This window comes from Abramis brama (genome assembly GCF_963993115.1).
Source record: "Abramis brama genome assembly, chromosome: 1".
Taxonomy (NCBI): Eukaryota; Metazoa; Chordata; class Actinopteri; order Cypriniformes; family Leuciscidae; genus Abramis; species Abramis brama.
The window spans coordinates 30,630,685-30,658,682 of record NC_139963.1 but is presented as its reverse complement, the minus strand read 5'-3'; the positions used below and the strand labels follow the sequence as shown (position 1 = coordinate 30,658,682).

At 37.6% G+C, this 27,998-nt stretch overlaps 3 protein-coding genes across 8 annotated transcripts; 2 read left to right on the top strand and 1 right to left on the bottom strand.

Annotated features, from left to right (window-relative positions):
* Positions 1-168: 168 nt before the first annotated feature.
* Positions 169-4,379, top strand: LOC311097223 (caspase-6-like). 3 transcript variants are annotated; one of them, XM_084136774.1, is made up of 8 exons: positions 169-317; positions 583-621; positions 994-1,033; positions 1,134-1,283; positions 1,384-1,460; positions 1,957-2,132; positions 2,234-2,381; positions 2,502-4,379. In XM_084136774.1, the coding sequence occupies exons 1-8, from the start codon at positions 287-289 to the stop codon at positions 2,741-2,743; spliced, it is 903 nt and encodes a 300-aa protein (XP_083992900.1). In that variant the 5' UTR covers positions 169-286; the 3' UTR covers positions 2,744-4,379. The 3 variants fall into 3 exon arrangements, with proteins under 3 accessions (XP_083992900.1, XP_083992902.1, XP_083992901.1); XM_084136776.1 differs by having other exon boundaries at positions 179-317; positions 1,143-1,283; XM_084136775.1 differs by having other exon boundaries at positions 214-317; positions 586-621.
* A 1,781-nt stretch (positions 4,380-6,160) lies between these two features.
* On the bottom strand, positions 6,161-17,494 carry nbr1b (NBR1 autophagy cargo receptor b). 4 transcript variants are annotated; one of them, XM_084129361.1, is made up of 21 exons: positions 17,271-17,489; positions 16,252-16,314; positions 16,069-16,087; positions 15,943-15,965; positions 15,340-15,570; positions 14,942-15,019; positions 14,223-14,419; positions 13,904-14,029; positions 13,614-13,817; positions 12,875-13,034; positions 12,518-12,787; positions 11,397-11,525; positions 11,196-11,271; positions 10,951-11,061; positions 10,691-10,846; positions 9,940-10,143; positions 9,377-9,797; positions 8,499-8,581; positions 8,314-8,383; positions 8,089-8,185; positions 6,161-7,774 (listed from the first exon to the last, which is right to left on the bottom strand). In XM_084129361.1, exons 1-21 carry the CDS (start codon positions 17,370-17,372, stop codon positions 7,601-7,603), a joined length of 2,994 nt encoding a protein of 997 aa, XP_083985487.1. In that variant the 5' UTR covers positions 17,373-17,489; the 3' UTR covers positions 6,161-7,600. The 4 variants fall into 4 exon arrangements, with proteins under 4 accessions (XP_083985487.1, XP_083985488.1, XP_083985490.1 ...); XM_084129362.1 differs by having other exon boundaries at positions 15,382-15,570; XM_084129364.1 differs by lacking the exon at positions 16,069-16,087 and having other exon boundaries at positions 15,382-15,570; positions 16,238-16,314; positions 17,271-17,494.
* Positions 17,495-23,776: 6,282 nt separating this feature from the next.
* On the top strand, positions 23,777-27,998 carry aoc2 (amine oxidase copper containing 2). The gene is made up of 4 exons (XM_084130374.1): positions 23,777-25,403; positions 26,634-26,919; positions 27,028-27,160; positions 27,249-27,998. The coding sequence occupies exons 1-4, from the start codon at positions 23,840-23,842 to the stop codon at positions 27,528-27,530; spliced, it is 2,265 nt and encodes a 754-aa protein (XP_083986500.1). The 5' UTR covers positions 23,777-23,839; the 3' UTR covers positions 27,531-27,998.

The following is a 27,998-nucleotide window of genomic DNA, read 5'->3' as shown; positions in this document are numbered from 1 at the left end:
AGAAAGAAAGAAAGAAAGAAAGAAAGAAAGTTGTAACCGAGTCCAACCAGTCCGACCAAAGGTTCGACCGCAGCAGACCGCCTGTGATTGGTTAACATTTTAGCGACCTATGATTGGTTAACATTGTAATCGCCTGTGATTGGTTAACATTTTAGTGCCCCCAGTGATAAGTCAACTGTTGTGTTTGGTGACTCACTAGTCAGTCACTCAGGGCTGCTCTTGCTGTCGTTAGTTTCAAGTTAAAACTCTCCTCAATTTCACACAAATTCGCTCCGCAGAATCAACGATGGCAAGTCAAGTCAAGAGCGATGAATCCGGTAAGGTTTCTGGTTACTCTGGATAAAAAATAACTTAAATATTTGTAACTTACAGAGTGAATGTTGTTTATGAGAAGGTTTCATTTCCTTATTCTAACACCTGAAGTAGGTAGTATTTGTCTAAACATGCATCACAAGGTTTCACGATCATTCACATAAAATATGATTTTCAGCCGGACTACTATCGCTGAACAGCCACCCTGAATTCATACTTATACCGTTTAAGCCCCAGTGCTTACAAATGTTTCTTTGTTGTTGTTGTTAGGAGCTGTGGAGAAGGACAGCGCTTCAGCAGGACTCACAGGTAGAACTGAATCTAGTTTATAACTCGTATATGACTCGAGTAGTAGAATGGGGGAAAGAGAAGGATCTGTATAGAGTTAATATCGCATTTGCTTATGTTAACTCTGCCTATGCTAGACAATGTTTGTAAAGCCATTGAAATCTAGCCTGACCAGGTGCTAAATGCACAATACAGGAGGCATGACCTCAGTGTATGTTCACTGAACTTTAGATCTTCATTCTAGAATACAACCATTAGACCACAGTTAGTCCAATATCTTTGTCTGAGTGGTTTAAATCTTTGTGGCATGAATAGATCCTCTGAACATTTTCATATGCTTGCTTTGCAAACCAAATTTCTTAGTGTTGATTTTGATTTTGTCTTTTATTTCAGTCAGAGAGAACATAACAGAGCCCGATGGCTTTAATCAAAGGTAACACCTTAATAAAGATACATTGTAACCATTGTAACCAACTCTCATTTATTTATATATTTCATTTTAAATGTATATAATTTTGTATATCATTTGTCAGTGTATATAGTCTGGATCCTAACGAGGAGTATAAGATGAATCACAAGAAGCGAGGAATGGCTCTGATCTTTAACCACGAACGTTTCCACTGGCAGCTCATGTTGGGTAACCGTTCTGGCACAGAAGCAGACAGGCAGAACCTTGTTAGAAGGTATTTGGCAAAACAAGATATTATGTTGATTGATGAATTTTCTTGTCTTGGATTCAAGTAACAGAACAATGATTAACATTCTTAGTCCATTTTCTGTCAGATTTCAAGAGCTGGATTTTGAAGTGAAGGCTTATAATGATTATAAACGGGATGAAGTTTTAGACAAAATCAAAGAAGGTAACACATTATTTCATCTTTCAAACATGATTTTAGAAATGCAAGCCAAACTTAAATATTCCAGGTTCAATACAGAGGTTAATCAGCAGCATCTTTGGCATTCCGTTGATTGAAGATGGTTGATAATATTATTAAATTCACTTTTTAAATATATATTTATAATTATTGTAGTAGTATAATCTAATTCGTAATATAATTTAGTTACAAATGTGCAAAAATAAAACAAATATCAGTTCTGCATATCAGTAGTCAGACACACAAACAATTATTATAAGTTGTAAAAAGAAAAAATCAATACTGGTCGAGCTCTACTCTTTCACTAGCCATAGTTATTGCTGACTAGTAGTTGCTATAATTGCTGTCTGGTAAGTTCATCAAATTTGTTTTTATAACCCGGGCCGAGGGAAAGTCAAAAGGTTTTTCTGTGAAAGTCGGCAGTATGTCACAGCATGCTCCGGATGGAGTTTAGGTTCTGTTTATTTTCCTTTGATTTCAGCTGCTGCTGCTAACCATGCGGATGCAGACTGTTTCGTTTGCGTCTTTTTAAGTCACGGGGAAAATGGCCACATCTATGCCAATGATGGGAAGATTGAAATTGAAGAAGTCACTGATTTGTTCAAGGGGGATAGGTGCCATAGCCTTGTAGGGAAACCCAAGATCTTCATCTTGCAGGTAATTTAGCCTTTATACACAAAATGTATTTTGCAATGTACTTACAGTAATGCAGTATTAATCCAGATGTAATGCCTCTTGTAAACTTCTTTAAACACGAGGCTTGTCGTGGTGACAAGCATGATGATCCTGTGGCACCAATGGATGTGGTGGACAGTCAAGCGGTCAGTAAAGTGGTGGTAGATGCGGGGGTGCTCTACACCCTTCCAGCAGGAGCAGACTTCCTTATGTGCTACTCAGTGGCTGAGGGTCAGTGTGAAGATTTGCTAAATGTGTTCTTTTATCTACTGGCTTTGATGCAATTCACATCTTTGATTTCACAGTAGTGACACTTTAAACAGTCATTGACATTGTTTCCTTCTTTTAAAGGATATTACTCTCACCGTGAGACTGTAAATGGCTCGTGGTACATCCAGGATCTGTGTGAAATCCTGAGGCGTTATGGTTCCACACTGGAGTTCACTGAGATCCTGACGCTTGTCAACAGGAAAGTTTCCTTACGCAGTGTTGAAAACTGCAGAGATCGCTCGGCTATAGGCAAAAAACAGGTGCCTTGTTTTGCGTCCATGCTAACTAAGAAGCTGTTTTTCAGGCCTAAGAAGGAGTATTAGTGTTTGGGCCTATTGCAGTTACAAAATCAGGGATTACATTATTTTCATTGGCTTTATTTTGTGCTCCTATATGCATAATTTTTAAAATGGGAATTTAAGCAGGTTTGCATATTTTAGCCTTGAGGTTTGGCAGTTGGTCGTACAAAGTGCAAATATTAGCTATTAGTTTTAGTTTCATTTTTAACTCATTAGTACCAGAATGTATCAGTAGCAATGCAAAGCTTCTTTTTTTGAATTGCCTGCAGGCTTTAGTGAGGCCATTCCCAGTTATTTGTGGTAAAGAAAGCTCTGTGCTCTCGCAAAAAAAGAAAATAATAATAATTTAAATTTAAATGAAATATTTTACACATATTTGTATCAAACCTGTTCACTACATTCAATCATGAACTGTCATTAACAGAACATTCAACTACAACTACAACATGATAATCTCTTCCATCTGTTATTTTAGTCTGAAAGGGGGAACAGAACAAGACACTCCAGTTATACAGCTAAAAAAAATAGCATCTTGAAAATCATCTTAGAAAACATTCCTACTTACCAACCAGCTTTGCGATGCAAAATACTTTAACAATTATGGGATAATGAATTTAAATGGGGGATTATGTTTTGTTGTTAACACTGTTGTGTCTTAAATGTTGAAAAGAGTGACTTTTAGAGGTCCGGCCACAAAGAATACACTACACTATTTTATGTGTCTGTCTTATAACATGTTGCTGTTTTGTGTTGAGTTTTGTCACATGTGGTACTTGTTTCGTAAAGAATTAAAGCAAAATATATAAGAGGAGCAATTCTAGTAGGATCCTCACACCATTGGTGCTCCTGTCATAATGACATGAACTGAATGTCTTTATTCATTCTTTGCTCAGTTCTGTAAACAATTTATACTTTTAATGTCTGAACAAGTTTATCATTGTGAATCATGTCCTCTTTGTAAAGACATTTGTTTGGTATGAGGTCTTCAATTTCCTAGTAATGTGACTGTTTTCTGAGCTGATGACACATGCATTTGTGGGACGTTGGGTGTTCTGCAACATAATGTATAATAATTTTGAGTATGTGAGCAATCTTAACTGCATATGATTCTGCTGGATGTTCAGGAGCAGGTTTTCCCCAACTGTTGAACTGAACATTGTTTTAAGCATTTGCATGAAACAGGGATTGGGACTTAAAATGTTTTCCAGCAATAAATGAATTATTTTTTCAAGAAATGATTTAATAAATAATGTACTGTATATTCTTATAGGGGTTCAACTGATTAAAAATGTAGGAACTCGAGTCTTAGTACATTTTTATCCTTTGCTAATTATCATTGTTTTGATTATGTTGTTGAATGTAAATTGATTTTATTTTTAATAATCGTATCGTTGACTGCATGCAGTTCTATTAAAATAAATGGGAATATAGAATTAAATGGGGATTATAGTTTTTAGTTTTTTTTCCCTCTCTGTGATTCTTACATGCTTTGGCTGAAATGTTGAAAAGATTGACTTTTAGAGATCCTGCCACAAAGATACACCACACTTCTTTAATGTATCAAATATTTTGTTTACAGTCTTTTGACCTGTTGCCTTATTGTCTTGATTTGCTACATGTGGCTCTTGTTCCATAAAGAATAAAAGTAATTATACTACGAGACTGTTTAAATCTTGATTCTGATTCTGACATGCCATGTTTCTGTTTTAACCCTGAAATGGCACACCTGATTCAATTAATTAAAGGCTTAATGAGTAGTTGACTAATTGATTAATTGACTAATTCCTACTCTTCCTACTCTAATAACTACTCATTAATTGAATCAGGTGTGCAATTTCAGGGTTAAAACAGAAACATGGCCTGTCAGGCAGGAGAGGTTGAGAACCACTGTTCTAAGGTGTGCAATTATTTTCAAGCCAGGCAGGTCTTGACCGCATTACATTTCCATATCACTACGCCAAATGATTTCAGTTTTTTCAAAGCGCATGTTTACATAGAAAAACAATGGAAAAGTAGTGCAGAGGAATCAAAAAAGTATTTGTGTGAATAGCCCCTGGGTCTGTTATTAAAATGACATTTTGAAATTAGCAACAGAGGCTTGGGATGAGATGCGTATGAATGTAGTACTACAAACAATAGTGTTTTAAGGTCAAAAACCTGACAAATGTCTTGAAATAAAACAATGTTTGGTAAGCAAAGTATAAGCATAATAATTGACTCTGGCTGTTACGCCTCAGGTGTGCATCATTTTCAAAATGCGAGTTTAAGCAGGTTTGCATATTTTAGCCTTGAGGTCTGACAGTTGGTCGTACAAAGTGCAAATATTAGCTTTTAGATTTAGTTTCATTTTTAACTCATTAGTACCAGAATGTATCAGTAGCAATGCAAAGCTTTTTTTGAATTGCCTGCAGGCTTTAGTGAGGCCATTCCCAGTTATTCGTGGTAAAGAAAGCTCTGTGCTCTTGCAAAAATAATATAATTTAGAAGAGGCCTATGAAAAATTAAATGTTTCAAACCTGTTCACTACATTCAATCATGATCTGTCATTAATAGAACTAAAGCGTAATCTCTTCCATCTGTTATTTTAGTCTGAAAGGGGGAACAGAACAAGACACTCCAGCTTTACAGCTGAAAAAAAAATCATCTTAGATCACACCTACCTACCAACCAGCTTTGCAATACAAAATAGTGTAGAGGTCTGGCCACAAAGATACACTACACTATTTTATGTGTGTGTCTTATAACATGTTGCTGGTTGGTGTTGGTGTGTGTGTGTGTGTGTGTGTGTGTGTGTGTGTGTGTATATATATATATATATATATATATATATATACACATATGTATGTATAATATGTAATGTTTTAGAGTTGTTGTTTTAAGCATAAACCTCACTATTTCAAACAGGGTTTCAAACAGGGGCAGGGACTGTTTTCCAGTAATTACTAGATGTTTTTATTTTAAAGAAATCATTTAAGACCAAGAGGGTGTATAATGTACTGCATATTCTTATGGGGGTTAAACTGACAAAAAGTATTTTTTACTGAATCTTTTTCCATGCATTCCTATCAAAATAAAAAGATACACAGATTAACCTAAAAATGTACTTTTACTGTTTTTCTGTCTGTTATTAAACAAAATTTTTACTTAATTTGTGGCAATGGATGAAAAAAAAGATCCCCCACTTTTTGTATTGGATTGCTAGAAAATCATCCAAAAAATGCAGATGATCTTAGTGTGGCGTGCTTAACTTCCAGCAATCAAAACCTGTGAAATTTTACTTTCTGCACTTTTTTATGTCTAACTTACCACCCTGGTAAGAAAAAGACACGTCAGTGTCTATATTTACATTAGGTGTGGTGTGTTTAATATAGTTTTACCCAGATAAAACAAGTTATACCATGGCATTTGTGGTGCACTGTTATGGAAGACAGTGAGCAAAAGTAAGACTTATTAGGATATTTATTACAGACAGATGTGTACATTAGATGCAGAGACACTATGATTACTCCATTCAGGCATCAAACACAGAGTGAAGCGCATCTGTCTCCACTGATTATGATTAACAATGACATGATCCAAACAATTTCACCCAGAGCCTCCACTGATCGATGCAAGCACCAAGACCAACTACAGCTTTCTTAAGGAATGTGCTAAAACATATAAATAAACCCAAGCTCTAGAAAAACAAGTAGATTGTTCAGTTCAATTATGGATGTTCCACTTGTGAGAGCAAATCAGGAGATGCTCAATGATTTATAGGGAATGCTTTCCACTCTCTTGACAGTAGGTACTAGGTAGCTTCAAAATCTCCCATTGAAGAAAAGTGCAGAGATACATTCTTCATCACTAAATACAAGAGCTTTTAATTATCAAAATATATAATTTGCATGATTCAATTTTGTTTTGGAATGAACAGTAAGCTGTTTTTTGTCTCGCACTATAGTGGGTCTCAACATTTAAAATTGGAGTTAAATATGTCATGATTGCCTTTGCGGTCTTTAACCATTTAAAGCATAAATTAAAACACTCTACACTGCCCATTTCAATCCATTTAACTATTCAAATGCATTGCTACTTCAAGCCATGACGTTTATCAGATATTTAAATGGCAATGCATTCACAAAGTGCAGTATGTGCCCTATTTTGTGGACCTTTTAGAAATGAATCAATGGTCTTCAAAATAATAATAATAATAATTTTCACATGTATTACAAGCAATAACAGCTTAAAATTACTGAGGAAAAAAAAAACACATTCACACACTAAACTTAACCTCGACTTCTCCAGTAAGGAATAATTTGTCATCTTGTGTCTATGCTAAGATGATTAATTACTTTAAACTCTAAAGAAGCCTCAAAGTTTCTCTATTTGGTCTTGGCTGATGATTAAGACAGTCCACACAAAGCCAGATCTATTGCACTTTTCCAGAACCTGGGAACACAAAACTCTTTAAATATGGAAAATATCCAGTCACACTGCAGAAATTTTCATTTTTTCCTATTAGAATAATTTGTGGTTAAATACACTGTTCTTTCAAATCAAGTTTTCATTAAAAGCATGACATATTTCTTGGATAGTTTTGGAATAATAATTACCTATTAGTGTTCATTAGCTACCCATGATCATCTCTGTGAAAACATTAATGCCCACTAACAACAAACTTTAACAAGCACAGTTATTATGGTGATGAACTGCTTCTCTAATGATTATCCATTACACTTAGGAGCAGACAGATTCACACACACTATCTTTACAACCCAAATGGAACGTAATAGTCTGTATCATGGAATGAGCTGCTGATTGCACAGAGAAAGAGAACCAACCCCCCCCCCCCAAAAAAAAAAAACAGATATAAGAGAAACAAAATAGTCGACCAGCATCTTAGTAGCGTGTCGTGTACCAGTCATTGTCGGTCATCTGCACCAGTTCGTTTACCACATCCAGCAGGTTTCGGTTGTGTTTCTGCAGCAGACGTTGATTTAGTGGTCGGTCACCAAAGCCCATCTCTACCAGCACAGCCATCATGGCGTCATGAGAAGCTGCATCTTCTGGAAGCTGCACAGACAAAAAAACACATGACTTGTGTACCAAATGTGAGTCTGACTTTGGATTATTGATTTTGGATTTTGAATTCTCACTTTTATGTGAAATAAAATGTGCTGCTTTCTTTGTGCTTCATTAATTTTGTTTATCATAGTTTGATCAATTCAAATATGGAATTTTAAATATGAAAGTAATGAAATATACAATCGTAATATTTTTATTTCCTTTTAATAGAGGACAGAAGAGATTTTTCAGCATCTGTTATCTTAAGAATGCTGTGTGAAGTTAAAAGAAGTTCAACTTGTTGAAAGGCCCATCAAACTCACCTTCTCAGACCCAGTCTGACCAGTGAAAAGAGCTTTATAGGCAGATGCTGCCACGGACAGGGCACCCTTCACCAATCCACCTGTGATGCTATTGGCCCTGAGGAAAGACATGAATGAGAGAGTGAGAATGCGAGTGATAGAAAGAAAAGCTCACAATGCAATGATTGACCTGGGTGCACTTCCGTGGTCTTGCGAGACCGAACGAGTGTGTGCTGTGTAACTCACCTGAGCTCTTCTGTTTCAGACTTGGCAGATGCTAATGAGTTCTCAGGGTCAGGTTGATTAGACTCAGAATCTATATATATATATATAGATATATAAAAATATGCACATACATAATCATAGAAAAATGCTCTAATTCATGGCCTGTGGTGGATTATTACTTTAACATCCCAAGATGTTTCACTCACCTGTCTCCTTTTCTCCTGGCTCCGTAGGCTCACTCCCCTCCTGCTCCTCTACTCCATTATCTGTCTGCTCTTGTGTCTCTGTGCTGAAGTCATTTCAAAATAATAAAGCTAAATTTTACACATCAATGACATTAAGCTATGAAATATCAAATGTGGTGTAAGAAATCTGGACAGAAATAAATAAGAGAAGGAATTTGTGCATATAGAGTTCAAGGGCAGGAAATTGTGAGGGAACAAGCAACATCTGTGTGCTTCAAATGGAAACAAAAACTTGATCACATATACAATGTCACAAATTTAATAGAAGAAATAGTGCAGAATCTTAATAGTGTTCATTTCACGTCATAACATTTCTTTGTTGAAAATCCAAAAAAATGTATTTCCAGGTTTAATTAGTGAAGCACAGAAATTAATGTTTTATAGAAACACCAAAACCGAAAATAAGGTTTACATCTTGCCGAAAAACGGAACTGAAAATAAAGTTTTCAGTAACTAAACACGTTTTCATAGTGTCGTTCTCAGGTTAAATTAAACTAGTCAAAGTAAAGTTCTTCGCAATGAGCCGAACAAATTGTACATATTGCTACGTTAACATGCTTTTTGGACACAGTGATGTGTGTCCACACTGCTTGTGTATACCCGTTGTAGCTTATTCACCTTGTGAGCACAAAATAGTAGCTGACATGGTCAAAATGCATCATCGGAGAAGTGCTAATTGAACATCAGTGTTTCAGGCAATGTTTACAACCCTTCAGACCTATTTACCAATTTTTTGCTGTTTCTGTCAAATATTTTCCATATATTTGCCAAATTTCAGTGCATCACTAGTTTAGTTTAAATGACCTCTGACTGCACACATGCCCCCTGTGTAAACTCACCAGGATTTGACTGAGGGCCGGGGTGCCACTACAATCACAGGGGTGAGCGGCACAGCATCCAGAGTCTGGGAGGCACAGAGCATGTCATTAGCATCCACGCTAACAGCAGCAGCAACGGACCTCTGAAGCTCTGCGGTCTCCACTGATTCTAGTTTGTCTCCCTCTGCAGACTCTTCTCCGGGCTGCGACAGGGCAGAGCTGTACATGGACTCTCCTAGTGGACGGCTGGTGTCAAAGCAGTCAGGGAGGATGATGATGTAGTCTTCTGAAGATGCAGATGATGTTCTGCTGCGAGTTTCCTTTGCTGCTTCTGTCGCCTTAACTTGCTCTTTCTTATCCACTTCCTCCTCTCCCTCGTCTACCAGATCTCCACCTGCAGGTTCCACCAGGATCTGCTCGATGTCAGACTCGTGACCCTCATCTGAACATAAGAAAAATCACTTTAATGACTAGACAATTTACTGTGATTGGTAAGAAGTTGACTACTTGAATCATCTGATGATTACAAATACAATATCTGACTATAAAGTGGAGGGAAATAAGTATTCTCAATGCCCTGTTACCTGTGCTAATGAGTTCTGTTGGAAGCGTCAGCAGGGGAGCAGCCATCTCAGCGGTCTCTGTCTGTGGCGAAGCAGAGCTGGAGATTCGTGTCGTCTCTACTTTCAGTGGGGCTGGAGCAGATATTAACAGGTTTCCTGTTTCTGGAACTTTGTCTGATTTCCTCTCACAAAGTGACATTGAACCTTGGGGGGCTGGGCGCACCACTTAAAATGGCAAAAATTAAATGTAAATAAATCATTAAAAATGTAAAGGTAAATAATCTTACAAAACCTGTTAAACTTATGTTGTCTTATGCTCACCAAAGCTTCATATATTTGATCAAAAATACAGTAAAAACAGTAATATTGTGAAATATTATTACTATTTAAAAATAACTGTTTTCTATATTAACATATTTTGAAATGTTATTTATTCCTTTGATGGCAAAGCTGAATTTTCAGCATCATTACTCCAGTCTTAAGTGTCGCATGATCCTTAAGAAATAATAATTTGAATATGCTAATTTGGTATAATAGATGTAAATGTAATAGAAAATGCCTACTAGACATATTAAAAGTACTTAGCCAGGTCAAAGCTAAAATAAAAGCTAAAATAAAAAAGTAACAATTAAGATTTTCTACATTATTGGTTGTACAGAGTAACAAGTAAATGTGATGTAATCACAGTCTGACTTTAAGTGAGAAAAGTCACGCAGAAACTGACTGGTTTGCACCTTTTATGAAAAGTACTGTAAATATTCCCACCACAAACCTTTAGCTGGGAATCTCCCACACAGGGTCCCATGCTCTGCCACTTCAAGGGTGAGAGAGCGGATAACAGATGGACTGACAAACTGAGGCCCAATGATGCTCTCCTGTCCTTTCTCTTGTGCTGGGACTCCCTCTAACTCTGTCCCCTGAGACACATCTGTGAATAAGACATCAGAGACAGTACAGAAATATAAACAGCTACGTAATCATCGACAGTAATATACAGACAAAAGTGAAGAAATGTTCTGCTGTAAAATTTACCCAGGATGCTGCTGACTCCTTGGGCTTCTGTTTCTTCTTGGATCAGCCCCAATGTTGGCTTCTCCTGAAGAGGTCCATCATGGGGCAAAGGCGATATGCATGGAGTAATGTCTTTATACATTTACAGACAAAAAGAGAGAGAGAGAAAAGTTTTTATTTAATCTTTACTGTTCAACATAAATAAGCATAACCTTTAAAAGCAATCCAAGGAATATATTAGATACTTATTCCAGTTTTAAATTGACCTGCAGGAGTGTTGTTGGGCACGCTCTCCAGCTCCTGCACGATGTTGATGTCCAGCAGTTCAAAAGACAGTAAGTCCTAAGTAAAAGGCAAAAGAGAGTATGTGAAATTGGCAATAGAGTCAAAAGTTTCTTCATGAAACTGAGAGAATGAGAAGCACAACAAATGTGATGGAATTACTGAATCATGCCGATTGCTCATACCTGAGCTGTGAGTAAATCCACAGATGGAATGTAGAATTCCTGATCACAGTCCTGGTTCACGGACAAAACTAGTTGGTCCCTTGAGGCCCGGCATTTCTCCTCCCTCTCAAGAGTGCGGGAAGACTTCTCCTGAAAGGAACAAAGCGGGTGAAAATGGCTAGTTCTAGGTTCAGTTTTTTAGTTGTTATTTTAGTTTTAGTAATTTAATAATTTCGGGGCTGCCAAAGGTTTCAAGTTGTATGTAGTGGTATAACATATCATGTATAAAAAACAAACTAAAATAAAATTGTACCCATTTTATATTTTAGCTAGTTTTGGAGTCATGAAAATGCATTTTAGTGCAGTTTTTGTGTTTCTTCTTTTTAGTTTGTTTTTAATTTCAGTAAACAAAAATGTTTTCATTTAGTTTTTGCAAACAATAATAACACTGCTATGACCAATTTACATACTCCTTTAGGCTCACACATTAGGCTTGCTACAATAGTCGGTGTTGATGGTGTTACCGCCCACACTGTCGATTTGTTTGTTTTTCTTAAATAAAATCATTTAGTTCAGTTAGTGAACCGACACTACAGTTCAAAACTGAACATTTCTGCTTAATAAATCGTGAGCTGAACGAGAGTCGCAGCACAGATCAGCAGCAGGAGTCAGATTTCATTTATCATGAGAGCGAGGTGCTGACTGACAAGATGATGGAGCAATATTTGGTGTCAAATCGAAATGTGCGAATTTAAGCGAATTTGTCATTGTACTGTTTTGTTGTTGTGTTTTTCATTTAGAATAATAGGCTAATGAACTCCTCATTCAGGCAATCTGCCCCCCAATTGGCGCTAATTTGAAAAAGAAACTAAAATGCGCACCGCCACACGTCCCCACGGGCACAGAGCGAGCATAATAAAGCAAGCGTTTTTAGTTCATTACTATGGAAAAACGCTCTCTCTGCTCCGCACCATTATGAATGCCCAAGCGGACGTGTGCATTTTACTTTAGCCTTCAAATTAGTGATTTAAAAGTTGTCACACATCGATTAACTGGTGGTAAAATATCCTCATCGCCACATCCCTACTGCACATTTAAAGATTTCTGGGGTGGCTGGGGGTGTCTTCGAACCGTTGTCTTACCTGAGGGGTGACACAGGGAGACACCAGCAGCCCGTCAGCACAGATGGCTGTAGGTGCATGTGGATCCACAACGATGCTGCACCAAACACGCGGCCCAAACTGCTCTCCTCTGTGTGCCAGGCGCCAATGGGACGTGTAGGTGCCCTCCAATGTCGGAGCACAAAGAGCCACGTTGACCACACCCACCTGACCTGGCTGTAGAGTGGGTACTGCGACCTCCCGCCATCTTTCGCCCGAGCCCACTGCCAGGTTTCCCCACATGAACTTCAACTAAGGTCGAAATGGGACACAATTTATGTTTATTTTTTTATCTTCATATTTTCTATTGTGTGTGTCTGTTGAGGAGTCAGAATGTACCTTGGTCTCAGAGTCCCAGCACACTCTGCCACTGTTCTTCATTTTCCAGTATTTAATGAACTTGGTCCCAGGACGCAGACGTGATCCATCAGGCAGGTTTTCATCCAGGAGCAGAGCTGTCATAGCTGGCACAGCCAGCGGGCATGGACGTTTAGGACGACTGCAACCAAGACAGTATAAATTAAATGCCATCTTATCATCACTAACTGCATTTTAAACTGATCTGATCAGATCAGCCAATTAATATGGTGCGCTGTTATTTCTTTGTGGGACTGACATAGTGGAACAGACATTTCAGAAGAACATTTACTTGAAATTTTTATATTGTAAATACCTTTACTGTCACTTTTGATCAATTCAATGTATTCTTGCTAAATAAAAGTACTATTTTCTTTCCAAAGTACTGACCCCAAACAAATAAAATAAAAAAAGTTTTAAATCTTTATATTATTCATTAATAAATGATTAAATGTAGTTAATTATTAATAATAAAAAAACATTCTGATATCAGTACAATAGATACTATTATTCTCAAACACCAGAAAATTATGTTATGCAGTTGATATTTTAACATAAGACTAAAAATGGCCAACGCTGCCAAAACAGCATCAGAAATTATTCTTCCAAAAAAAGTATAAAAAATTGTGTTCCACAGAAAAAAATAACAGCATAGGATTTCTAGGTGAACTAGTTCTTCAATATGCTCTTCCTCAGGTGGTAATGGGGTGCAAGCTCTTACTCTGGGCTGTTTGCTTGTGTGGCACGTGGCTGCAGCAGGACGGGTGAAGAGCTCCCTTCTCCAGCAGTGCTCCACTGCAGCCCTCTCCTCTCCATCCTCAGCTGCTTCCTGATCTCCTTCACCTCCGCCTTGAGCTGACGCTTCTCCGCTTTAAGACGCTGCTTCTCGGCCTTGCGAAAGCTCCGGTCACCCCTTCTGTAGAACCTTCAGAGAGAGCAACATATGTTCAACTTAGCCTTTTCTGAACTTTAACAGCAAGACATCCCAAACAGCAGAGGACAAAGGCCCACCTGCTGTGGTCTGGCGCTGGGGAGCCGTGCTCAGGAATAGACAGGGGAGTTCTGGCTCTCACAAGGTTGTGGCTTGGATCATGTGAGAAGCTACAAGGCTCACACAGAGTGCAGGAGGTACACACACTGTGCAGAAAGAAACCAAACACAATGAAACATACAAGGGGAAACAACAAAATGAAAGGCACCCATTAAACCAGGCATCCAGTTATAAATAATATCTCTCATACAATCATAATATGTGTGTTTGTTTGCCTTTGAAATGCACCACAGGAGCAAATATTTATCCAGACATCCACCTCACAGAGATCTCTCTAACCTGCATTGGTATCCGCCGCCTGCGGTCTGGCCCCGGCAGCTGCTGCAGGCTGGAGCTGAACTTGGGGCCCCAGGCAGAGTGGATGAGGTGACCTCAGGAACCTGAGCTTCTGGTCCCACTGGCTTATGGATGCAGCATTGTCCAGAGAACTCCCTACAAATCTTCTCTACTGCCTCCCTAACCACCTGGTCCTTAAACTGTGGCAGTTATTGTATTTTTGTAGAAAGAAAAATAGAGAGACAAAAGTTTCCTTAGCAATATTAGGGTTTGTCTCCACTGCTAAAACGATCAGAATGAAACTTAAATACTATGGCACAGGACAACATTTGTCAGTTCTTAAAGTTACAATGAAATGAAAGTAGCAATCTTTTCTTCTGTATTGCGACGTACATCTGAGTGAAACATATTATTGATAAATAAATAAAAAAGTATGGTGGGGGTTCTGTCTATTGGCTGTTGATTGGAGGGAGGCAGATCTAATATGAGTTTGCAGTTGATTGTAAGAAAAGGGGCAGCATTTATGTGGACAAAATGACTGGAGAAGTCCAGCATACGTCACTAGACAGAAGTATTTGTGACTTTCAACAGAAGATGAAGAGTTATGTCAATTGAAAATTGAAAAAAATTATAAGATGCATTGATGAATCATTAACAATAACACCAATAGACAACAGCTGAATTTTCATTTCATGCCTACTTCAAAGTCTTGTTTCTCATACCTTTTCCATGTATGAAGTGAACCAAGCTGGAGGTGTCTTATCCTCTGCTTTCCCACCTTTGAGTTCATTTACAATTACCTTTAAAACAACGGCAGGATATTAAAATAGAATATGTGGCATACAAGTAATTAACTTACAATAGTGGAAATTGTGGCGATCATCAATCTGGACACCGTTAACAGATGCGTATCACATTTCATGCAAACCACACAAAAAATCAATACAATAGAATTCAGTTACATTATTTGGTTTTAGCATCAGAACATGATTTTTTGTATAATTTAGATTATTTATAATATTATTACGCACCATTCTTAATAAACTGCAGTGTAGAATTTGATACAACAACAGTGGCTATGTCTGTGATTGTGCAAAACCATTGGGTTATAAAATCTTACCAATCCTTCCTCTGGGACTGCTGCCTGAACTTTGCGACTCACCACTTGTGCCAAAGTAGGGCAGTGCTGAGGAGGCCTGAATCCCTTCTTGGGTTCTCCAACAGTACCAGGTTTCACCTGGCCCAAGCCCACCCCTGACCCTGGTGGGGGGCCCGGCCCTGGAACTGTGGCTCTACTGCCCCTCGTCTCATACACATTCATTTGTAATCTGTTCCCCTGTCGTGCTGCACTCTACAATTGCAAACAACAACAACACAGTGTAACAATGTGGTGCATTTCCCTTTGGACATTTGTTGACTGCAAAACAATGAGTTTAATACACTCTACAATAACACTCTAAACACCCTATGGTACCTCTGGTACTTCTATTGTAATCAAACTAAACTCAAAATTTGAGGTCAGTTTAATGTTGTACTATACATCTTATTTATTTTAGTATATTTAAGCATTTTAATTAGGTTTGTTTTCATCAAAATTTAAATAATTTTAAATCTTATTGGGGTCCCTCTGGAAGGTTGCAGAGGGCCCTGGTCGAGGACCGCTGCTCTAAATAGGTTATATGCACACTTGAAGAAAAAACTTGAAGAATCATCATTTATTTACCTTCAGGGCTTCTTCATATTCCACTGAAAAGAGAAAAATAGTTCCAGTCAGTGTCTGTGTATGTACCTCTTCTCTGTAATTTAAATATAATGTATAATTATACACAGATTAAGACCATTTACTTACATTGGCTGTTGATTGATACCTGAAATAAACATAATTGTGTCACATACACAATTATGATAGAAATATTAACTAATAATATTATCAATTCATTATGATGTGTGTCAGATATTTTCTTTGACAAAAGTAAAGTTATTAACATTGACATGCATGCAATATCCCAAATATGCACTTCTTCACTCTCACCTCTTCATTTTCCTCATCGAAATAAGTCAGTTGTAAATTACACAGGCCAAAGGACCTCTTCACCTGAAAAGGGAAAGATATCAAGTCAAATAATTGCAAATAAAGTATAGGTCGTGTTTGATTAGATTTATATAAGCTATAGGATTCTGACTGGCCAATCATAACATTCTGCAGGGAAATATTTTTGAACACCGACCGTTACCCACGACAAGGCTATATTACCGAACTCTCATCCGGGAACCCTGGCCTTTTTTCCACATAGCAAGCTAGTCTCTTCGCGATCTCAACACAAGTAAGCTAATTATTCAATTTCAACTCAAATCAGTATTTAATAATACTAATGTACTTAGTAGCCTTGTAATAAGGGGTAACGCACAGTCGAATTGAAAACCCGTTCAGGGTGATATGCATATACCCCGAATGCCCTGTCGAGGCGAAGGGCTGACCATAGCTAGCTATATCACTCGAGACTGACAGGATTACACAGTGCTTTCAAATAGACAAGCAAATAAAATGAGCTTGAAACAGACAGCAGTCAATATCTGTTTCAAAACCTACTGAGCAACATATCGGGACAGCATTCAGGGTATCTACACGGCTATCATGCTGTCTAGTAACGTTAAGGGAGCTTAGTAGGTTTTGAGACAGTCAGTGAGTCAACAACATTACCCAAGAGATTAGTGATGGGATATACTGTTACATTTCCTCACGGTGTGGTAAACCCCTTTTGTAATTATGGTCTAATTGATGTAAGATCTGCGCACGTCAGATATAATGTACTTTATTACATATATGAATATGGTTGCTGTAATTCGTGGGCTTTCGGCAAAATGGTCGCTTGGCCCATTCTTTCTAGATGATTAAGCGCTAGTCGGAGCAGCAAACGGAGTAACGAATGTCACGACAGATGTCAACTCTAATCGCATGAGCCAGGCATCGGATGACGTCGGGGTGAGAGGCTTTGCGGCATCAAGGTGAGCGATCAGACTGACATCAGCTCATCATCCTCCTCTGCTTACCATGGCCTCCATAGACTCCCAACTCTTCGTCTCTGAGCCAGACAGCAAGAAACTCTTCGCATTCCCTCGGAAATTCACCTTCAGATTGATATAGAAGTCCATGGCGCAAGTACTATTTAAGGCGTTGCATAGGTGAAATCAGAAAAGCTTTGATGAGTTACTGTGCCCTGGCTTCTAGATTTCTCTGATCAAAATGGTCCTTTCTGTTTACATCAGCGACGTAGACACGCCCACTGCATCAGCTGACAGGAAAATCAAAGCTGACGTCATTCAAAGCGAAACAATGTAATGGGCAAGACGTTTAATGTGCAGCTGAAAGGGTGAACTTGTGTTAATATTTAAACAAAAAAAAAATTTCTTCGCATATTGTTATTGTAAATAATTTGATCCGTAAATAATAAGAAAGAGGTAATTGGCTAGTGTGTGGTACGATGATAAATAGCCTATTCTATTTGATAATAGTCAATTCACCCAGCAATTGAACTGTAATTGAATTTTAAAACGGAATAGTTCGGTTCTGGCTTCTGATTGGCCAATACAAAGTGATAGTAACAGCTGTGACGTGAACATATCAGTTTTTTTGTTTTTGTTGCATAGCAACGTACGCTCTGTTACGTCAGGGAATAGAATGCCTTTTAATGGATTTGCTTAGTAGTACATGCTATCTTGTATGGTAATGTTTCTCCTTTTGAATTCATATTTTCTTGTAGGCCTGTTGAAACGTTGAAATACGCTTTTTTTAAATAATGAAAAAGGCAAAATTTTGATTTAAAATATATGTTCTTAATATTATTTGATATTGTTGTATAGGCTATATAATAAAAATCTATTCGTATTGTCAACATATTATAGGTGCTGCTGTCCTGTATTAGCGCAACACTATAAACTGAAGTCCCAAAAGTCAAATTTACTCAAAAAAATTAAAAGAGTTGATCTAGTTCTTATTTTATTCACGTAAATTGTTCTTATTGCTCTTGAAGCATGGCTTTTCTTATGCCTTCATTTGGATAGGTGTTTTTACTTTTGAAAGAAATTTACAAATGTGGCAAATGGAAAATGGCTTGCTCTTTTTTCTTTTTCTTTTTTTTTTTTTGTAGTAGGCTATACCGACGTTTTTCCGTCGCTCTTTGTTAGCAAGAATATTATGCAAGAGGTTAATTATGTGATCCATCCAGTTTCTCTACGCCTTGGTAAAACATCTGTCTGTTTTTATTACTTTGTTGATCACTCATCAATTCAGTGATTCATTCATAGATTCTAATCAATTTAAGTAAATTTAGTATATATCTGTGTGTCTGTATGCTTATTTTCCATTTGCTCCCATTTTAGACTTTCCTGAGAAAAAAAATCTGAATTTTTTCCAAGTAAATTCCATGGCGGAAAATGATCTGACCTGCAGGGGTCACCATTTTGCACTGATATTTTTCTGTACTTTTTATCTTGAGCTGTATTTTTGATACACTTAGGACATCGACAAGGAATATGATTTTTTACATAACAAGACCCTGTGATGGGGGAAACAACACAGCCCATTGACAAATAGAGTTCACACGAGAGAAGTTTCAAAATAAATATTAAACGATCGTGATGCAATCAGACAGACAAGACCTAGTGCTTCTCAGGACAGGTCACTCTGCGGTTGGCAGACAGAACATCTGCAGTTCAACAGACTTGTGAGGGCTTGTGAGTTAAACCTTAAGTCTGCTCTGCAAGTGGGCAGTAATAAGCCTTCATAAAAAAGCATTTTTGTAGAAAGTCCTGAGGCATTACAGCATGGAGTAATTTAATATGCAAACAAAAGGCAGATTCAGGAAGAGGAACTTTTTCTTGCTGGCAATAAACAAGGAATTTTAAGGTCAGTGTTGACCACTAATCATTTAATAATGAAAAGCATTTTCCAATTTAAACAGTCCCTATATCTTGACTAAGTATGATTAGAAAAAAAAGTTTACTGATTTATAATCTTAATAAAGAAGAAATTTGTATAAATCTATTAGAAATCTATCAAGATTATCAAGAAATATAATTATTTTCTACCACATTTGTGATAGCCTATATTATTTGAAATTTAAACTGACAAAAGTCTGTTTATGGGGAGCATCTGATCATTGTGTGCGTATATTACATTTTTGTCTTATCAGGATCTCCTATACCTGGGAATCAAACTCATGACTTTGGGGTTGTTAGCACTGTTCTAAAACATAATAATTTAATGAGGTTTACTCACAGAAAAATGTTAATTGGGGTAAAGATAAACTTTATTCAAACTTTCAGAGTATTTTATCTTAAAAGGTTCTTCAATTTCTTGTTTTAGAAATATTTTGAGAAGGTGTAAGAACTCTGATGACAGATATCATAAATCCAAAATACTATTATAGTATGACAGGTAGGCTATATTGATATATAGGCTATATATTATAGTTGACAGGAGGATCTGGTGGTTAACTGTGTCAAAAGCAACAGACAGATCCAGCAGGATGAGAACTGAGGATTTGATCTCTTGCCAGTTTCAGAGCTTCAATAACCGAGAGCAGGGCAGTCTCCGTTGATTGTCCGCTTTTGAAACCAGACTGGTTGTTGTCCAGGAGGTTGTTCTGTGTATGGGCGTAGATTACGCGGGGGACGCGTTTTATAAAATATAAATTCGTCCCCCGCACTTTTCCGCAAGTGTGTTCACGACAAGTTGAGGTTTTCGCGGGCCAATGTGTTTACATCCAGATTTAAAGTTCAAAGAGTCAAGATAGTCTATACGTTTCCATGGTAATAATCAGTCACTCGTGCATCACGACACACCCGCGCTGGATCCATCATTTTCATAGAGGTCGCAATGAGTCCAAAACGGCAAAAAACTCCTTTTTCGGCAAACTTCACTCCTTTTTCCCGAAAAAGTCAAGCGGTATCATATGGTATCCGAATATGTCATATGATGTCAGGTATCCGAATTGTGTTGCACAATGATGAATAACACTGCTTATTTCTCGAGTTGAATAGTTATTGTTGGAAATTGAAAATATTCACTACCCGCACAAACGTGCGCTTATTTTCAGTATTTTTTTATTCGTAATGTCTTTTATTTTCACAGATGCAAAGCCCTTCAAAGAATAAAGATGGTGATTGTTAATGCTGAATTCGGATTTTCATGCATTAACAGCCACTATCTGCTTGAATCATGCAGCGTTGTAACGTGTAGCCTATGATGTTTACAATAAGGTAACACTTTACAATTAGATAAAAAAGTTTGTAGACAAACTTTAAGTTGTCTTGAAAAAGCCTTACCAGAAAGTTTGAAGTAGTTTTAAAAGCTTGAAGTTTGACGTAGCCTACACAAAAAAAAAAAAAAATAACATTTGAAATATGCAAACAATATAGTACAATATAACAATACTAGGCTATGTGCAATATAAAGTACAGAACATCTGCATTTCTTTCTTCTTTCTTTCTTTCTTTCTTTCTTTCTTTCTTTCTCTTTCTTTCTTTCTTTCTTTCTTTCTTTCTTTCTTTCTTTCTTTCTGTTTTATTTCTTTAAACAAAAAAAACCTGTCAAAAAAAAAAAAAACTGGTATACGCTTGGCATTCTGTCCCCCTCACTTTTGAAATGATGGCTACGCCCCTGGTTCTGTGTAAGAAGAGACTTGGTTGAAGATGTCTCATTCAAGTGTTTTAGCAATGAATGGAAGAAGGGATACCGGTGGTCTGTAATTTTCTTGATGTGCTGAATTTAGAGTGGGTTTCTTAAAGGGTCTATATGCGTTTTTCTGAAATTTAAACTCGCGACTGACACCTGTGGCCAAAAAACAGAACTGCTCTTCCTTTCTGCTCGCTCTCGTACGTGCACACTTCACAAGTCATCTGCTGCAAGGAGGTCAACATTATGTTTACAGAGGTAAGAACAGTCAAATACATATATTGTTTGAGATAAGTGTTCTCTTACACTGATAAGAGTAAGTTTCTCCATTGCACTGCTTGCGAGTGGAGGCTACTTGCTGACTAGCGGTGGTGGCAGAGTGATCTGAAACGTTTAACATGGGCGCGCTTGACGTCACATCCGCAGACAGCGCGGGAAAAATCCGACCCGACAGAAAATAGGAAAAATAGGATACAGGCTTATAGGTGCACCCACTGTGAGCGGACAAGGTGTCAGTATGCTCATCAGGAGATGTTTGAGTCATAAATGGTAAAATAAAAAGGCTATTGTTACGTTTATTTTGGGGAAAAAGTTGCATATAGCCCCTTTAAGCAGTGGGGTTACTCAGGCTTGCTTAAAGGCTGTGGGGGGAAAAGCATTACTCACACCTTATCATGTTGGAAATTGAAGTATTGAAGTACATTTCCTGAAGTACAAATGCAGTATGTCCAAATAAACCTCAGAACTGTTGTGCAACAATTTGTCCTCCCCTCCTCTCACTTATAACTGATGTCTGGAATGCTATACAGGCTCCACAAATATTTTAAGCATGCTTTTTTATGTTAAGCACTTACTGCAGTAAGTGTTTAATTGGCATTGCTTGTTGAGTTTTTGCACAAGGGGTGGTTTCCCCAATGACAGAGGTTGCGTATAAAACATGGAATGGACAAAGAAAAGCTTAAAATTGCATGGAACTGAGAAGCAAATCCAAGGAATATAATGACAGCAGAAAAAAAAAAATTACTGAACAAGAGAAAACTCTTTTAAAGCATATAGCAAATAACTTTACAAAAATATTGTGAGCGCACGCAGTTTCCTACTCTATCCACTCCGAGCAGGATTCAGACCAGGGTCTCTCCAACATGGAAGGCAGACATGCTAACAAAAACACTAGTCCCAGTTGCTAATGCGCCTCTTGAAGCCAGAAAAATTAAGCTTACACGCACAGCTCTTACTAGATTGCCCCTGTTACATACATAGGTCTACATACATACATACACACACACACACACACACACATACATATACATATAAGGGTTAATGCCCGACGAGGTGTCCATTATCAGGCCTCCGCCGAAGTCCATTAATACCTGACAATGGACACCTCGAAGGGCATTAACCCGCTTATACCATGGTCACTTACGAAAGAAAGAAATATTTAATCAATTAATAATACTTTAATGTGTTTTAGAGTAAAAATCGTGAGGGTTTTTATTTATTAAGTCGAGCGCACTATTTAATATCTCCCGTATACAGGCGTTGCCAAGCAACGTGGCCACAGCGACCCGACCGCAGCAGTTGATCAGTGAGTTTGAGCCAGCGCAATCATTTAGATCTGTCATCAGGCAAATTGACGGGACGCCTTTCCTAGGTGTACATTATCACTTTTTAACGGACACCCTGCAGCCAATCAGAATCGAGTATTCACCCAGACCATGGTATAAATGTCTATATATATAAAAACGTATGTCCAGTAAGCTTTGGCATCAGAAATGTGAGCATAGTATGAAGTAATCCAGTGACTCCAGTGGTTAACCTCCATTTAATGAAGTGGTGCGAGTGCTTTGTTTGTGCAGAAAAACAATTTGACGCAAAAGAGCAGACATTGTTATGTGAACGCGCATCAGAGATTACTACTTTGTAAGTTAAGTAGTAAATTATGTAAGCACTCGATTTTATGAAGCGTAGGTTCATGCTGGATTACTTTAATGATGTCTTTATGGGGTTTGAAAGTTGTAATTGCATAGGCTGCCAATGGAGGGACAGAATTAAAGCTCAGATTTCATCAAAAAGATCTTCATTTGTGTTCTGAAGATTAACGAAAGTCTTACAGGTTTGCAACGACATGAGGGTGAGAAATTAATGACAGAATTTAATTTTTTGCATGAACAGAAGATAAGCTCAAACAACAGAATGTGTGGCACAATGTTGATTATAGGATTTTATTTTTAATCCTTTACTTTAAAAAAAATCTGGGTTACAGTGAGTTTCAACAGGAGTCTGATGGTTGTTGGTTTTTTTTTTTTTTTTGTACCAAAATGCCTAAATTGAAAGTTAATGTTCTACTCAGAATATGACTTAAATTTGCTTTTAAAAAACTTTTTATAGTTATTTTGTGATACTATGTCATTTTTACAAGATGTTAACAGTTGAAAGACTGAAAATGTTATTTTACCAGTAAAAGCCTTGCATGCCTTGCTGACAGTTTTAATAAATATTTACTTGCAACACCATTGACTATGGTTTTATTCATTTTTAAATATATATTCAGATTGTGTTCACCCTAATCAGTGTATAGCCTATAACAGTTTACTGTTAAAATGATTCTTTACAGCATTCTTAAACTTTAACAATATAATCTTGGATTTAGGGGTATTTACAGGATTTTATTGGCAACTTTAGTTGCCAGGTAAATACTGTACTTTAGTGAAATTACAAACAAACAAAAAACTGCTGTAAAGTAAATTTACAGGATTTGATTGACAACTTTTGAATGAATGAACATAGGCTATTAGCATTTTAACACAGGCTCGTGTGTGAACTTTAGGGGAGGGGGGTGGTCATAACACGTACTACCAGTATAGTATGAAATCCATTCCGTACTCTCACTTTCGAGACACGAGCGTTACCCTCAAACGCTAGAGAGACACTGGTCGCTGCAATAATGAATTCTCTGTTGAAATACTTATTGATACTTGTGGGACTTATCTCAGTGATCATCAACATTGTGTTGATATGCTTAAATTCGAATAGGCTTCCAAAATGTTTTATGTCCTGGCCGCAAGAATCCCTACAAGTCAAACATTCAGATAAAAGTCTGGTTTTTGCGGACCTGACAGCAGAGGAGTACAACTCTGTTCGCGACTACATGTGGGCTCAAAAAGAATTAAAAATCTCCCGTTCGTTCACAGCAAAGCCCTCGGAAAATTTTATATTTTTAATTGACCTCTCGCTCCCAAGGAAGGCTGATGTGCTGCGCTTCTTGGATGCCAACGGACAGAAGCCTACACGCGAAGCGATCGTCGTGGTGTTCCATGGCGAAAGAGGTTACCTAAAGGAATATCTGGTGGGACCGTTACCTGGTCCACTGCAGCATCGAGATGTTACTCAGGAGAAATACAATACGCCGACGTTGCCCTTCACAGCCCGAACAGTGACAATTGGGGAGTATGTGGAGCTCTTCAAACTGCTTGATAAAGTTTTCCAAAAACTTGAAAAACCTTTAAGTGAAAGTTTTGGTTATATCCGCAAAAAACGTGAACTGCTGCCGTTTGAGGGTATGCCGAGGGGCATTAAAAGTGGTGACCGCAGGACCTGGATCTCTTTTTTCCGCGATTTCAATGGCATGTACATTCATCCTGTGGGCTTCGAGATGCTGATCAATCACGAAAGCGTGAACACATCACACTGGACGATTGACAAGTTGATGTACAACGGCCAATATTTCGAAAGCATTGACAAATTTATTGTAGATTACGAAGCGGGTAGTATAAAAAAGATAGTCGACAAAAATCTCCTAAACTACGCCTCGCTGAAGCCAAGGGAAAAACCTACTGGTTTAGGACCACAACAGTATTATCTTCAAGGTAAACGTTACAGCGTTAAAAACAACCAGGTGATTTATCTGGACTGGAGCTTTGCGTTTGGTTTGAGCTCTCAGACTGGGATGAGGGTGTTTGATATTCGTTTTAAAGGAGACAGGATTGCGTACGAACTCAGCGTGCAGGAGGCGATGTCTGTCTACGGTTCTGTAACGCCTGGGATGATGCTCACGAAGTTCCTCGACTCAAGTATCGGAATCGGTCGCTTCGCGCACGAGCTCGTGCGTGGGATCGACTGTCCGTACGCTGCCACCTATGTAGACACGTATCGCTATATTGACACAAACGCCACGCAGCGTTTCAGAAATTCCATCTGTGTTTTTGAGCATGACATTGGGCGACCTCTGCGACGACACTTCTCAGATTTCTTTCATAATGGTTACGGTGGGATGGCAAACAGCGCTCTGGTGATCCGCACAATTACTGCTATAGGGAACTACGACTACATATGGGACTTCATTTTCTATCAAAGCGGCTCCGTGGAGGCGAAAGTTCACGCCACGGGCTACATATCATCCTCCTATAAGGTTGATGGAAATCTGAAGTACGGGCACCAGGTTGCAGAGAATGTCCTTGGAAACATCCATACACATTTTATTAACTTTAAAGTCGACCTGGATATCTTAGGTAAGTGCCATAAAATGATCAAGCACATTTAACCTAATAGAGTTGAAATAACTTAGTCAGAATCATAGCCTATTTGGTAACACTTTATTTTACAATGTCCTTGTTTCATGTTACATGTAAGCTATTTACCATAGTAATAACAGTAAATTATTCATAATTACATAACCAAATGTAATAACCCTCAACCAAATCCTAATCCTCCCCTAACCCTAGTATACTTAATGTTACTCAGTAGGCTACTTAAATATATAATAACTGTGTAACAATGACACCTTAAAATAAAGTGTAACCTCATATTTAATTACACACATTGATAACGTTTAAAAGTGGATAGGCTTACTACAAAAGCTATTGAACATTGAGGGGAAAAAAGGAAGAAATATTGTTTAATACATGTTGAAATTGTTTGACAACATGCCCCAATAGCGGGATATATTGTCACATTATAGCAAGCTTTAGGCACTAACACAGTTAATTAAAAAATATCTAAATGTAACGTACAAAAATATCAAATCATTAATAGTTAACTACATGTGACAACTTGCCCATCTTGCTGGTTTATATATATATATATATATGACATAGCCTATATACATACAAAACATATGAAGACCTCTGATGCAAAAGCCTCTAAAAGCCACCTCGCCAAAAATGAGATAATAATATTGAGTGAATGCTCTCCGCACATTGTGTTCAAATATAGAACATAGTGTGAGTTCAAACTCACTAAAACCCTCCCTCAGCCCATTCAGAAAAGCCTGATAAAAATGTCAATATTAAACAAAAACTTTAGATGGACTTAGAGGCTTTTGCATCTGAAGTCTTCATATATATATATATATATATATATATATATATATATATATATATATATATATATATATATATATAATATTAATAAACAGAACTATCATATTTTCAAAAGTATAGTTTGCCCCAAATATGAGTCAATTTATGGACAAAAATTATAGTTATTTTTCAATTTATATTTTATGAAAGAATTTCATACAGGGCTGGAACAACATTTGGGTGAGTAAATGTTAGAATGTTTTTTTTTTTCTACAGGTGTCTGGCTGCTGTTGCTTCCTGCATATTGGTCATACTAAAAATGATCTCACAAAGAAATATAGAAATGTTAATTAAGACCATCTTTTTGCAGAGAATACCACATGAATATCTACTATTGAAAGTCACAAAACAGTTTTAAAACATTTTCTTTCTTTTTTGAAGGTGTGAAGAATATATTTCAGACTAAAGACATGATATATGAGGAGGTGCCATTGCCATGGATGCCCTCAGAGAAAGCAAAGATACCACAACTGGTGGAACAGCAAATCAGGACAGAGAAAAAAGCGGCGATGCTTCATAGCGCCAAAACACCCCGTTACCTTCATATAGCCAGTAATCAGACCAATCGCTGGGGCCATCAGCGCTCTTACAGGCTTCAGGTGGTGAGCTTTGCTGGAGATCACCTCCCTGAAAGTGAGTCTGTAGAGAGGTCCATGTCCTGGGCACGGTAAGGCCTCAGTGTCTTGAGTCATGCACACAATACTGAGACACATGCATGTTTTAGAAGTGTTGTTTCTAGCTTTAGCTTCTCTCTCATTCACTTTCTTTCTTCTAGGTATAAAGTTGCTATAACCAAGCATAAAGATGAAGAGCAGATTAGTAGCAGTCTCTACAGTCAGAATTACATGTGGTCCCCATTTGTTGACTTCAGCAAATATATTGAAGATGACGAGGTGATCGACAATGAGGTACTGATGGACAGCTTCATCAGAATATTTTTATTTAGCAGATATGTTTAATTCATTCAAATAATGATCTTTATTATGTCTTCTTAAGGATTTGGTTGCCTGGGTGACTGCTGGTTTCCTGCACATTCCGCATGCCGAAGACATCCCTAACACAGTTACAGTGGGCAATGGTGGTGGCGTCATCCTTAGACCGCACAACTATTTTGATGAAGATCCATCCATCAACTCACCTGATGGAGTGTATTTTGATCAGGGCTCTGAGAGTGACTGTGAGTACAACAAAATGGCGTGTCTGGAAAAGGATCAATGCAGTTCCACACTGGAGCCGTTCACTTACCACGGCTTTGAAGGTGTTATGAAGTTTGAGTAAGGATCTTAAGCCAGATATGTATGCTGTTACAATCTTGCTTAAATATTTGCAGTAGTATATTCTTCATACTCACTTTACACTTGCTAGTTGTTTTGTTAAGTTGTTTCCTGCTTTTGTTGCTGTTTTTGTAAATATTATGGATGTTCTCTCCATTTGTCTGTAGCAAAATTATTGTTGTCATTAGTGATGACCATTTCTGGTATTTTCTTAGTTGATGCTTGTTTTAATTAGACTAGTAAATTAGCATATCTTTTCTATTTCCTATATCCTATCTATTTTTTGCAAAAACTATTTTAAAGGTCACGTGAAGGGTCATTTTCTAACAGTGTAAACTATTTCTAAAAATAGAAAAAGAGATTTATAAAAAAGATAGATTTATATTAGACAGACTGATAAAACACCTCACTAAGCTCACTTTTGTTTTATAAAAATGTTCATCCATGCAATAAAATGTAAAGGGTGACTAAA

Excerpts from the sequence above, each read along its gene's own strand:
- nbr1b (XM_084129361.1), bottom strand. The coding sequence starts at position 17,372 with ATGGACTTCTATATCAATCTGAAGGTGAATTTCCGAGGGAATGCGAAG. Across the intron at positions 16,315-17,270 it reads GGGAGTCTATGGAGGCCATG|GTGAAGAGGTCCTTTGGCCT; the intron begins GTAAGCAGAGGA and ends TTCCCTTTTCAG. Across the intron at positions 8,186-8,313 it reads TCTGAAACAGAAGAGCTCAG|GGCCAATAGCATCACAGGTG; the intron begins GTGAGTTACACA and ends GTCTTTCCTCAG.
- LOC311097223 (XM_084136774.1), top strand. The coding sequence starts at position 287 with ATGGCAAGTCAAGTCAAGAGCGATGAATCCG. Across the intron at positions 1,034-1,133 it reads CCCGATGGCTTTAATCAAAG|TGTATATAGTCTGGATCCTA; the intron begins GTAACACCTTAA and ends ATCATTTGTCAG. Across the intron at positions 1,284-1,383 it reads AGGCAGAACCTTGTTAGAAG|ATTTCAAGAGCTGGATTTTG; the intron begins GTATTTGGCAAA and ends ATTTTCTGTCAG.
- aoc2 (XM_084130374.1), top strand. The coding sequence starts at position 23,840 with ATGAATTCTCTGTTGAAATACTTATTGATACTTGTGGGACTTATCTCA. Across the intron at positions 26,920-27,027 it reads AGGTCCATGTCCTGGGCACG|GTATAAAGTTGCTATAACCA; the intron begins GTAAGGCCTCAG and ends TCTTTCTTCTAG. Across the intron at positions 27,161-27,248 it reads ACGAGGTGATCGACAATGAG|GATTTGGTTGCCTGGGTGAC; the intron begins GTACTGATGGAC and ends TGTCTTCTTAAG.